This window comes from Schistocerca serialis, chromosome 1, assembly GCF_023864345.2.
Source record: "Schistocerca serialis cubense isolate TAMUIC-IGC-003099 chromosome 1, iqSchSeri2.2, whole genome shotgun sequence".
Lineage (NCBI taxonomy): Eukaryota > Metazoa > Arthropoda > Insecta > Orthoptera > Acrididae > Schistocerca > Schistocerca serialis.
Window position 1 is genome coordinate 179,194,215 of NC_064638.1, and position 12,435 is coordinate 179,206,649.

At 44.0% G+C, this 12,435-nt stretch overlaps 1 protein-coding gene across 1 annotated transcript in view; it reads left to right on the forward strand.

The window, feature by feature from the left end:
* The first annotated feature begins 8,282 nt into the window (after positions 1-8,282).
* LOC126458427 (uncharacterized) overlaps positions 8,283-12,435 on the forward strand; it is a 255,352-nt gene continuing 251,199 nt past the window's right edge. Inside the window, exon 1 of the mRNA XM_050095509.1 lies at positions 8,283-8,468. Coding sequence (XP_049951466.1) covers positions 8,283-8,468 — 186 coding nt within the window. The remainder of the gene's footprint in view (positions 8,469-12,435) is intronic.

Here is a 12,435-nt window from a genome sequence, read left to right on the forward strand (position 1 = left end):
TGTCACTTCATCTCCTCCTCTCGCCTTCTTTGGAAATTTCCTTCATTCCCCTCTATGACCATATCTACCTCCCTCTGACCATATCCTTCTACCCATTTTCATCTCTGCCTCCCCCTCTTCCTTTTCCAGCTGCTCACCGTCCCTCTACACCTTCCACCAGCGTCATGCATCTCTCCATCATCTTCTCTATTTCCTCCTCACCCGCATTTTGTCCATATCGTCTTCTGTCCCCATACATCCTCAGTGCCACATGTAGCCCCTGAAACACAGTTCAGCAACACAGGCCGATACTACTCCCACAGCATACTGTTATGCAGGGCAGGCTACACATCAGGGACTTCAAAATCATTTATTTGCCCCTGACGTGCTGGCCGCCATGCAAAGCAGGTCGATAGGGCAGACTGGTACTACTCCAACACAACATGCTTATCATACAGGGCAGACTACACATCAGAGCCCAGAAAACCATTTTTGCACCTGACATCTAGGCTATCGTACAATGACGGTTGATTCAGCAGGCTGATATTATTCCCACACAACATGCTTGTCATACAGGGTAGCAAATTTGGCAGGGGCTGAGAAGAGAGGAGGTTATAAATCCCACAAACCTGATACTTGTGAGATCTGCTGTTTGTACATCTACATCTACATCCATACTCCGCAAGCCACCTGACGGTGTGTGGCAGAGGGTACCCTGAGTACCTCTATCGGTTCTCCCTTCTATTCCAGTCTCGTATTGTTTGTGGAAAGAAGGATTGTCGTTATGAATCAAATTTGGTTGAAATCTATTGAGAGATCCCAGATACACACACACACACACATACATACAATATGCTTTATATATTTATATGACTACCTGAGAAACCTAGCTTTTCCCAGGCACTCATTTTGCCAATTTGTTAGAAATGAAAACAAAAAATGAACTGTATATTGCAATATAGAAAAAAATTTCATTTCCATTTACTCATGAAAATACCTTCAAAATTTTGAAGAGGACACGGTATGAGATGATACCATACAGTTTTTGTACATTGGACACAGCTGCTTTGCATATGCAATGCGATTTTGTAAACATTTCTGTGGAAACGCCTCTTCATAGGTCTATACATGGCTCTTGATTTCACCTACATGCGTTTGTGCTCCACAGAATAAAGCCGTCAAAAGCACTGCCGAGCATCATCAACTACCTGAAGCTGACTCTACTTTGGGAGTGTCGTAGCAACAAAGAATAAATGTATGAAAACTTATCTCAGTGTTTATGACATCGTATCTCTTGGGCTACGTTTCGAACAATGATACATTTGTGTATGTACATTGAGCAGCATATGTGATACTGTCTGCAAAATATGTTGCGAATAGAGTTAGTAGCAAAGAAGTAACAAATTTAAACGTCATGCACAATTCGGCAGTTTTTCACGCATCTCACTGTTTATGTGGCCGTAACTGCTGAACTATGTGTGGTACCATTTCGAAGGAGCATTTAGCGGCATATGTGGATACTCTCTACGAAATTTATCGTGAGTACACTTGGTAGCAGGGTAGTAATAAATTTATACATCATGCTTCATGTGGCAAATTTTCACGACTCTCATTGCTTATGTCGTCATATCTCCTTAACAGTGATATGTAGGTGGTTCTTACAGCGACGTCGATTCTCGCCTGATAGTAATGAATATGTGTATCAAGTTTGGTTGAAATCGGCCCAGTCGTTTGGAGGAAACGTGGAACAACCAAGTGCACTCTACGTTTGCAGATGACTAATTTCTCAGCATGAATACATTGACCAGCCATAACACTAAGACTAGCCAACCACTATCGATATAAACCCCTCCAGGTCATTGCAGTGTTACCTGACCAGGAATGACTGTTTGTATGAGACACCAACGGTCTGGCTATCATTATTTAAGACATGTAGGAAATACGTAAAATGCGTCCTGATAATTTAAATTTCATAATATAGGATTCAGAAATATACGAGGACGTGATGAAAAGTACTGCATGCGAATTTTTTGTTCGGTTCTCATTATTGGTTGAGACATCACACGTCATCTATATCACTCGGTCGAATTTCCCGCTTCGCCGACGCAGATTCCAGCTGTCTGGCGCTAGAGGGATCCGAATTCTAGAGTGTGTAGCATGGCGGTGTATAACGTAACTATGGCGGTGCGTGTAAATAACTTGCTACAATCGAGTTTCGAATTCAAAGAGTTTGTCCTTCGATGAAGCACCCTCTGCTTCAGCAATGCAATGCCAGACCACGCACGGGCGCTGCGACATCTGTACCAATCAGACGCCCTGGATTCACTGTCATCGATAATCATCCATACAGTCCCGGCTGGGCTGCATGCGATTTTCATCAGTTTTCAAGACTTAAAGAATTCCTTTGAGGACTTCACGTTGATTGTGATAAAGCAGTGGAACAGAGGTGAGGTTGTGTGTGCATCAGTCAACAAATACAATCATTCTACAGTGACGATATCAACAAACTGATCTCTCATTGGGAGAAATGTGTTAGTCCCCAGCATGACTATATTGAGATATAAATAGCAGACACGAAGGATAAAGATTTAAAAGATAAAGTTTGTTCTATTTATTTTATTTACGTTAAAAACGTCGGAGCGTTACTTTTCAGCACGCCGTCGTATTTTAGTATATTTCTCTAACACCTCCAACTCTTTAACTGCAAGCCCTGCATGACATGCAATATTGTCTGTCGGTAAGTCATTATAATACAAACTCGAATCGTAACTGAATTACCAGTTTGCTTAATTTTCGTACGCCAATGGCCTTGCCGCAATGGTAACTCCGGTTCCCGTCAGATCACCGAAGTTAAGCGCTGTCGGGCTGGGCTAGCACTTGTATTGGTGACCATCCGGTCTGCCGAGCGCTGTTGCGGGGTGCACTCAGCCCTTGTGAGGCAAGCTGAGGAGCTACTTGACAGAGAAGTAGCGGCTCCGGTCTCGGAAACTGACATACGGCCGGGAACGCGGTGTGCTGACTACATGCGTCTCCATATCCGCATCCAGTGACGCCTATGAGCTGAGGATGACACGGCGGCCGGTCAGTACCGTTGAGCCTTCATGGCCTGTTCGGAAGGAGTTTAGTTTTTTTTAGTTTAATTTTCGTACGGTAGGGTAGACGTCTGTGACATGTATTCCCCAGAAGGTGGGAAAGTGGTTTACAGTGTTGTTGCCTTTCTAGTACTCGATCAATGTTCCACATGCGAATTTGTGTTATTGAAATCCTTTTCGAAGGTCCTTCCAATGCCATAGATAGAAATATTTAGTTCATTAAAAAAGAGAAAGCTGATCTTATAATTTGGCATGCACAAACTTTGCTTGTGTACATCAGAAAATTTCCCACTTTTCAGTGAAAACAGGACTTCGATTTATTTACTCATACTGGTCATGCTTTGGGCGGCCTCTTCTCGATTCCTCATCGTTTGTGTTCGCCGTACTGATTCAAAAGATCTTGAAAACACACCTTGGATACAATAGTGTTAAAACCAGTACATTTGGAACCAATGGACACATTTTATGTCGCGATATTTGAATGAACAAATGCCGAACCAGATAGAACTTCATCTTTTGCTACAATCGCATTACAACAACTTTCGTATTTATTTTAGTAAGGCTTCCCTCGAAAGTTCATTTCTGCAGCGGCAGTGTTCTACACGAAGCTACATTTTAACAGCAGTCAACTGCAATACAACTCCAGGATCAGAGATCTCACTAAACAATACGGGTAACAAATACGACACTGTAAACAAACTTTTGCTCACTCTTTTTACACTTCATTTTCGCTCACTTCGCCGACAGTGACACGTGCTATCTGGCAAAGCCGTGGATGCCCTGCATGCAAGTCTCTGTTGCTGTCGAGCAAAGCGCGTTCTTCGCAAGTTTCCCACAAAACATCGGAAAGAATCCCGCTGGCGCAGCGCGCGCGAGAGCCGTGCAAAGCGACGTCAAAGCGTCGGACAGTGACGGGGGGGGGGGGGGGGGGGGGTGGAGGGGGGAGTAGGAGAGCGCAGAACGCGGCAGCCAGCCAGCCGGTGTATTTTCGCAGCACCCTCCACCCTCCACTGCCGTTGTCTGCAGAGTTGCGGCCGCTGCTGTGACAGCTCGCTTCCGCGCCCACGCTTCCTTTGTGTTGTAGGTCATCGCTGACGTCACATTCCTCTTGACGGGCCACAACTCCGGAGGCCCGGAGGACCGATCCGGAGCGTCCGCGAATCTTGACTGACACACGGCGCAACTTTGAAACAAAAACGGCGCCATGGTAAATGTCGAAGTCGCTGCAGTACCTCTCGCTAAGCCCGTAGTACACTTAAGCGCCAAAGAAACTTGTATAGGCATGCATAATCAAATACAGAGATACGTAAACAGGCAGAATACGGCTCTGCGTTCGACAACTCCTATATAAGACAAGTGTATGGCGCAGTTGTTAGATCGTTACTGCTGCTACAGTGACAATTTATCAAGATTTAAATAAGTTTGAACGTGGTGTTATAGTCGGCGCACGAGCGATAGGACACAGCATCTCCGAGGTAGCGATGAAGTGGGGATTTTCCCGTACGACCATTTCATGAGTGTACTGTGAATATCGGGAATCCGGTAAAAACATCGAATCGCCGACATCGGAGATCCTGCAAGAGCGAGATCAACGACGACTGAGGACAATCGTTTAATGTGACAGAACTGCAACCCTTCGGCAGATTGCTGAAGATTTAGATACTGGGCAATCAACAAGTGTCAGAGTGCGAAACATTCAACGAAACATCATCGCTATGAGCATTCAGAGCCGAAGGCCACTCGTATACCCTTGATGACTGCACGACACAAAGCTTTACGTCTCGTCTGGGCCCATCGACATTGTACTGTTGATGACTGGAAACATGTTGCCTGCTCGGACGAATCTCGTTTCAAATTGTATCGCACGGTTGGAAGTGTATGGCTATGTAGACAACATTATGAATGCATAAGCGCTGCGTGTCAGCAGGAGACTGTTCAAGCTGGTGGAGGCTCTGTAATGCTGTGGGGCGTGTGCAGTTGGAGTGATATGGGAGTCCTCGTACGTCTAGATTTGATTCTCACAGGTGACTCGTACGTAAACATCTTGTCTGATCACCTGCATCCATTCTTGTCCATTGTGCATTCCGATGGACTTGGGCAATTCCAGCAGGACAATGCGACACCCCACAAGTACAGAATTGCTAAACACTTCCACTGGCCACCAAACTCCCCAGACATGAACATTATCTGGTATGCCTTGCAACGTGTTGTTCAGAAAAGATCTCCAGCCCCACATACTGTTATGGATTTATGGACAGCCCTGCAGGATTTGTGGTATCAATTCCCTTCAGCACTACTTCAGACATTAGTCGAGTCCATGTCACGTCATGTTGTAGCACTTCTGTGTGCTCGCGGAAACCCTACACGATATTAGGCAGGTATACCAGATCCATTGTCTCTTCGATGTATAAACTTTCAGTTACGGTGTAAGTAAGTGGGTGTTATGTTGACGAGTTGCACAACAGATAGATCTGACAAGTACCCTTTGGCTCCTGCAAGAAGCAATTTCCACCCCACACTACCACGGAAATTAGACAGAAGCTACTAACGTACCAAAAATGTCTGAAAAACTTTCAGCAATAAGTATCTTCTGGAGTCGTCCACTGTAAAGAAAAGACACAAAAATATTCTATTTTCTTACGTAACTAGTGGGATAATTGGTTACTGGAGTATTGCTATTTGTTGTGTGAGAAAAACATAACATGAACGGAAAATATTATTTATTGCGAAATCTGAGAAAATCAAATGAAACTTTTATTTATAAATTGATACACAAATTTCTGGGTTCTTTTCAGAATAGGATAGGAATTCTGTTAATGAAATTTATATACAATGTGTGGGAAAGCTCTTTTATCCCTTTCCTTTAAGAATGTTATTTACTCGGCAGAATGGCTGAGAGCCACGCCACTCAACTTGAATAATTATCTGATTGAATTTTTCTAAGTACGGTCGAGGCTGTCACTTGAGAAATGTAATGCAGTGGCGTGAATGATGTATGTTATTTTTAATTGAGGAAAGATGGGGCTCGCCTACACTGTAGCGCACAACACCATGAGCTTTGACGACTGCTGCCTGCGTCGTTTGCCACTGAAAAATAACAAAATTATCTCTTTCTATATGGATTGACCTTCGCCAATCGAACTCTCACTACGCCTTGATGCAGCCAAGGACTCCTATCCATCCCTTGTCTAACTATTGGCGTGGTACACTGGTCAGATAACCAGTCCACCGCAATGATACTCAATGTTCACTTGCAGGCGCTAACTAATACTCTGTCTGTGTTAACACTGCATATTAAGTGTCGTGGCCAACACAGTGAACAAATGCTTAATCGCGAGTGACTCAATATAGAGTATCACTCTGATTCATTAGCGACAGAGGTGCTCTCTCAGTGCAGTACTGAGTGGAGACTTTGTTCCTCGCTCTTTGCGTACACGCACAAATGCACTCGCTCTTGCTACATGTTCCCGCTTCAAGAGCATCACCGGAACGACCCCTCTCCACGCAAAAAGAGAAAGGGTATATCATCCGCTGTCTTTCCCTCACTCGTCCAACTCATTGCATCAGAAATAGTCTGTCAATCAGCGTTACTCTTACAAACGGGAGAACGGCGTTCTGATAAGCCGACCAATCCGGAAATAGTATATAGCATCTGCATTAGGCGTTTACTGTCCACATGTGAGAACTTTGGAACTGTGCATTAGTTCCGTCAAAAATGCGTATTCTGGGGCTCTCCCAAACAATACAGTGGGTTTTGCTTTTAAGGTGAACACGCAGGCCATTATCCCTTTTCTCTGGCATGAACTGTTTTGGTCCCTGGGCGGTCGGCCGGCCAGCGCAGCTGCGTGCTAAATCACCCTCCTCGGACTTTCCAGTGGGCTCATTGCCTCCGCCAAACAAAAACTCCTGTGGCTGTCATGTCTTGAATGTTTGTGTACGCCAGCTTCGACTTTTTAATCTCGGTGTCCACTTGCAATTTATTTATTAGAATTGCAAAAAATGGCTCTGAGCACTATGGGACCTAACATCTATGGTCATCAGTCCCCTAGAACTTAGAACTACTTAAACCTAACTAACCTAAGGACATCACACACATCCATGCCAGAGGCAGGATTCGAACCTGCGACCGTATTAGAATTCCATATCGATTAAATGGAGGTATGTAAAATTGACTCTGTCCTGTCGAGTTTGGGCTCGAATGAAACGTCTTGATATGTAGAATACGATGGTGAGGTTGGAATATGTAAGAAATGAAGGTCAGGAGACCACGCCACCTTACAACGGTCTTCGCCACCTGTTTGCAAAAACCGATTACAGAAGTTTGCTACTGCTCTTCTAGGGTCCATACCTCAGTCGGTAAAAACGAAATCCTTATAGGATCACACCGTTGTCTTTGTGTCCGTTTGTCTCTCTGTTTGTCTGACTGTTAAGACCCCTTGTACTCAGGAACTCACAGTGGACCACAATCTTAAAAAAGTGCTCATAAAATTAAAAAACAAAAGGTTCGCCCTTAGCAAGTTAATTTAATAGGTTATCCAAGGTAATGAACCTTTTTCCAAAGGTTGAATTTCAGGTCCAACACGTCATTCATTTGTGAACGGCGCGCCGAACTTGTTGGGCTGGAAAACTACTGCGTCGTTCTGATGAAATATTTTCCTTTAGTGAAATCAGACCTAAATTTTTTAAATGGAGGCTGTTTCAGGAAGTATGTACTGAATTACAAACACTTACTTCATTATTAAATCATTAATTATCAGTTGGTTTTATTGATTAACTTCTTATCGGAATGCAAGCAAAGAAATTGAAAATCAGAGCGATAAAAGGGATAAGTTTTAGATTGCACGACATTCTGCTTTCAGTTACAATCGGTCCATAAGTATGTGCTATTACCTTCTTGAATCAACCTTGAAATCCAGCTACCCGCAGCAGCTTTGATCCATTTCTTAAGCAACAGTTGCAAAATGCCGTTATTTACACTAAGAAAATAAAATTGAAAATTTTACTAAAAACGAATCAAGCACACATGCACACGTAATCATAAAATCGTTATTTCTGTAAAACTGCTAATGAGCTATGGCAGAATAAAAATATAATAACTACAATTTAAAAATCCGTCGACTGTCTGAAGATGCACAGGAGTCAACAAACAAGTTAATAAGGCAATATCGCCCAAGCTTTGCCCGAAAGTCTTGTAGCTTGAAAATATGGGGAATGTGTTCTGGAGACTCCTCGCAACAACCGACCTCTGTATTCTTTTACACGGAAAGTGAAAACTTTGTCGTCAGAAGCTGTTGCCCTCTTGGTACCTGCTGCAGAGGATTACGAGGATCAGATGCTGAGGATGATGAAGAAGATACAAATGTCGGTGAGGGAGAAGATGATAAAGGAAATGAAGACGTAGAGCAAGAAGCACGAAAGGAAAAGACTAAGTAGACTTACAAAACCCTCAGTTATTGTTACTAATATTATGTTTTCTGTAATAAAGACAGTAACAGAGGCATTGTAATAAACTTTGCCTTTAAGATTATAAATGTTCACCGAAAACATTTTTTGTCCTCTTCATTAACTTTTTCCAAATTCTTTTTCGTCACATTGAATCTGCCGTTTCACTTTTTCAATTAAGATGTAAAATTGTTATCGCAATGGGCAGATACACCATTATACCCATTGTTGGCTATATTGGAGAAGTTTTGAAATTTTAGCCAATCTTTCAGCATTCTGGCACAAAGTGGAATGGGCAGAGGTATCGAATTGATATTTATGTCGTAAACTGACGTCCACAATCCCTTGGAGGGGTAAAAATTTCAGTTTCTAAGTCAGTGCAGTCAAAAGATGCGATCACCATTTGATAGTCGCTAACTCGCTCACCAAAGCGTCTGGGATACTTGCAGTTGACATATAATTACGAAATTTGGCAAGAAGCAAGCTTTCACAGAACAAGTCAAGGAAAAACTTCGAGAATTGTTACTTTGTAAATGTATCATATAAAAAATTTGTTGGAATTTGTAAATTCGAAATCCGTCAAAAATTTCATGAACTACTGCAGGGATTTCGATTTGGTTTTCAGTTGTAGGTAGAGTGGTTCACGAGGAAGGTTTGTGTATATAATTTACAAATTTTACGCGTTAATTGTCTGAGCTACGAGGAAGTGCCCTGCCACTGTGAAAACGGTGCCTGTGCCATACAGCGGTGATAGGCGTAACGCCACCCGACTACCGCGTCACAACGGCGCTAGTATCGCAGGTCTTTTACGAACTACTCATTCTACAATACATACGAACTTTCTCTGAAGTATATGCCTGCCACACGTACAGTACATGTAATGTTGCAGAATAAAATAATGCTGGTAACTGACACAGGACCGCACTTCCATCGCTAGGTATGAATTCCGATATCCCATAATATATCCGTTGAAGCGTTCCAAAGAACAATTCGACATCTGTGTAACAACAGTAGCTACAGGGCTTGGCCGGTCGTTGTGGCCGAGCGGTTCTAGGCGCTTCAGTCCGGAACCGCGCTGCTGCTACGGTCGTAGGTTCGAATCCCACCTCGGGCATGGATGTGTGTGATGTTCTTAGGTTAGTTAGGTTTAAGTAGTTTTAAGTCTAGGGGACTGATCACCTCAGATGTAAAGTCCCACAGTGCTTAGAGCCATTTGAACCATTTTTTACAGGTCTTGGTGTACCGTTTTCTTCTCGGGAGACTTCCGTCAATAACTGCCAGTAATCGGAAATGAAACGAGAGATCATTACGTAACCACACCTGTAGCTGCTGGGTAGTGTAGCATGTTAGTGTAATTCCAGACTTAATAAAACAAATGAAAAATTACAATAGCAAATGGGAAATTACACAAAGACTTTAAACTTAAAATTAAGACATGCTTAAAAGTCTTGGAATTACTGCGACTGATATCTTGCCAGTATTCTCGAGGTACTCGATGCCCGCGACGGGTGAAGTATCAGGCAAAACATTCTGACCACCTACCAAACAGCCGGTACGTCCACTTTTGGCACGGATAACAGCGGCGACTCGACGTGGGATGGAAGCAGTGAGGCCTTTGTAGGTCGCTGCAGGGACCTGTCCCCACATCTGCACAGACATTTCACCTAATTCCTGTAAACTCCAGGAGGGGAGCGATGAGCTCTGACGCCACGTTCCGTCACATCCCAGATGTGTTCGATCGGGTACAGACCTAGTGAGCTGGGGGGAGGGGGGAGGGGGGGGAGGGTAATACATCAACTCGATTGTGTTTCTCGAACAACTCCATCACACTCCTGGCCCTACGACAAGGCGCATTATCCTGTTGAAAAATGCCACTCCCATCGGAAACATGATCGACATGAAAGGGTGTACGTAGTCTGCAACTAATTTACGATATTCTTGAGCGTCATTGTATCTTGCACAAGCTTCACGGGATCCTTGGGTGCCCACTTGAATGTTCCCTAGAGCATAATGAAGACGCCGGCTGCTTGTCTGCGTCCCGCACTGTCAAGGAGCTGTTCTCCTGGAAGATGACGGATTCGCAACCTCCGATGGGCATAATGAAGTAGGTATCGGGATTCGTCAGACCATGCAACGCTCTGCCACTGCGGTAACGTCCAGTGTCGATGGTGACGTGCCCATTTCAATCGTAGCTGCCGATGTCGTGGTGTTAACATTGGCCTGTCGTCTGCAAATGCCCATCGTCAGGAGTGTTCGGTGCACTGTGTGCTCAGTCACACTTGTACTCCGTCCAGCGTTACAGTCGAATGTTAGTTGCGCCACAGTTCGCCGCCTGTCCTATTTTAACAGTCTGCCCAGCCTACGAAGTCCGGCATTTGTAATGATCGGTGGCTGTCCAACCCCACAATGTCTGGATGTGGTTTCACCTTGTCTTCGCTGCGTTTTGAAGACACTCACCACAACGCTCCTTGTTGGATCCTGCCTAGCTGTCAAAGATAGGGTGTCTAGGAAACCTGCTTCTTGGATCGCTAGACGACAAAGAAAATCGTATTAAAGAGTTTTATTACGAAACGAATCAATGACAATACTTAACTTTGACAATAATACTGAAGCAAAGGGCAACATGCAAATAAGAAATCTCTTCAGTATATACAATGCCTAAGTCGCAGGTATTGAAGTCCCTGATCTTGATGCTGCTGTAGAACTGGGCTGCTACCAATCGGCGCAGCACCTATGTCCTCTTTGCGTAGATGTCGCTGCCGTCGCGTTCTCGTCCTGGAGAGGGGTCGGTCAGCGTGCAATTGGCTGACGTCATCTTCACAGCCCTCTCTGCTCTCTCGTTTCGGACTGGCGTGCCGACGCTTGACTTTACACCAGAACACTCCTCGCACACACAACAAATCGTGCAGTTTCCGAAATGCTCGTGCCGAGACTCCGAGCCATCACAGTCTATTCTCTGTCGTAAGACAGATAGCACGCCCTCCCCATTCTACACACGGACAGCAAGCTCACTGATTCCACATGCACCGTGTGGTTGTCTGACTAGCAGTCATTCCTCTACAGGTGACGCTACTGACGCCCGGACGGGTTTATATCGATAGTAGATCGTTGTGCACAATGTTCTAGCTGATCAGCGTATCTACATAATTAAGTTTCTATGGAACCCTGGGAGCACGAGTGTCCTCACACTTGGCCGTTGTTTTCGTCATGATGTGCTCGGTACACTAACTTTGATAGTTCTCAAAAATGTGACAGCGGACTTCCGATGTGCAAGTACCCCTGAATGGCGTGCTAACAAGTTAAGTATTCCAGTTCGAATGATTAAAACCAAATAATTTTTATTTTAAAATACGGAAACGTGTCTGTTTCACCACTCATCATCGTCATTGATTGGTAAACCTACGCAGTTACTACGTTAAAGATGCTGCCACAAAAGACAACCAAATATTGTCACCACTAGATGTACGTCTTTTTAACAGTAAAACATAAAATTTAAAAAAAGATGTCTTGTTGATTTTATACGTTGGCAAATAGCGACGTTGAAAGTAATGTTATTTCATCGGTATTTCTTTATTCGTCTTTACCCTGTTATCTACTACAACCATCTTTCTTCACCGAGATACAGAGCTATGATCACATAGATGTAACGTCATACTTACGAAGGTGATATTTCTATTGCATTATTTCACAATATTATCCCTGTGGCTTTGCATTATGACGTGATGTTCGATGTCCTCATGTTGCCCTTCTCGTATGTGCTTCCTGTTCCATTCCGTTGAGTTTTATTCACTTCGTTGAAGCTTCACATCCGAACTTCGATGATGAATGAAGGAAGGAAGTACGTCGCCATCCGCTATGTAGGTCGGTAACAGAGCTGCACAGGTCAGTTCTTCTGGCTTCGAGAGACTCTCCAAGCCTTCGA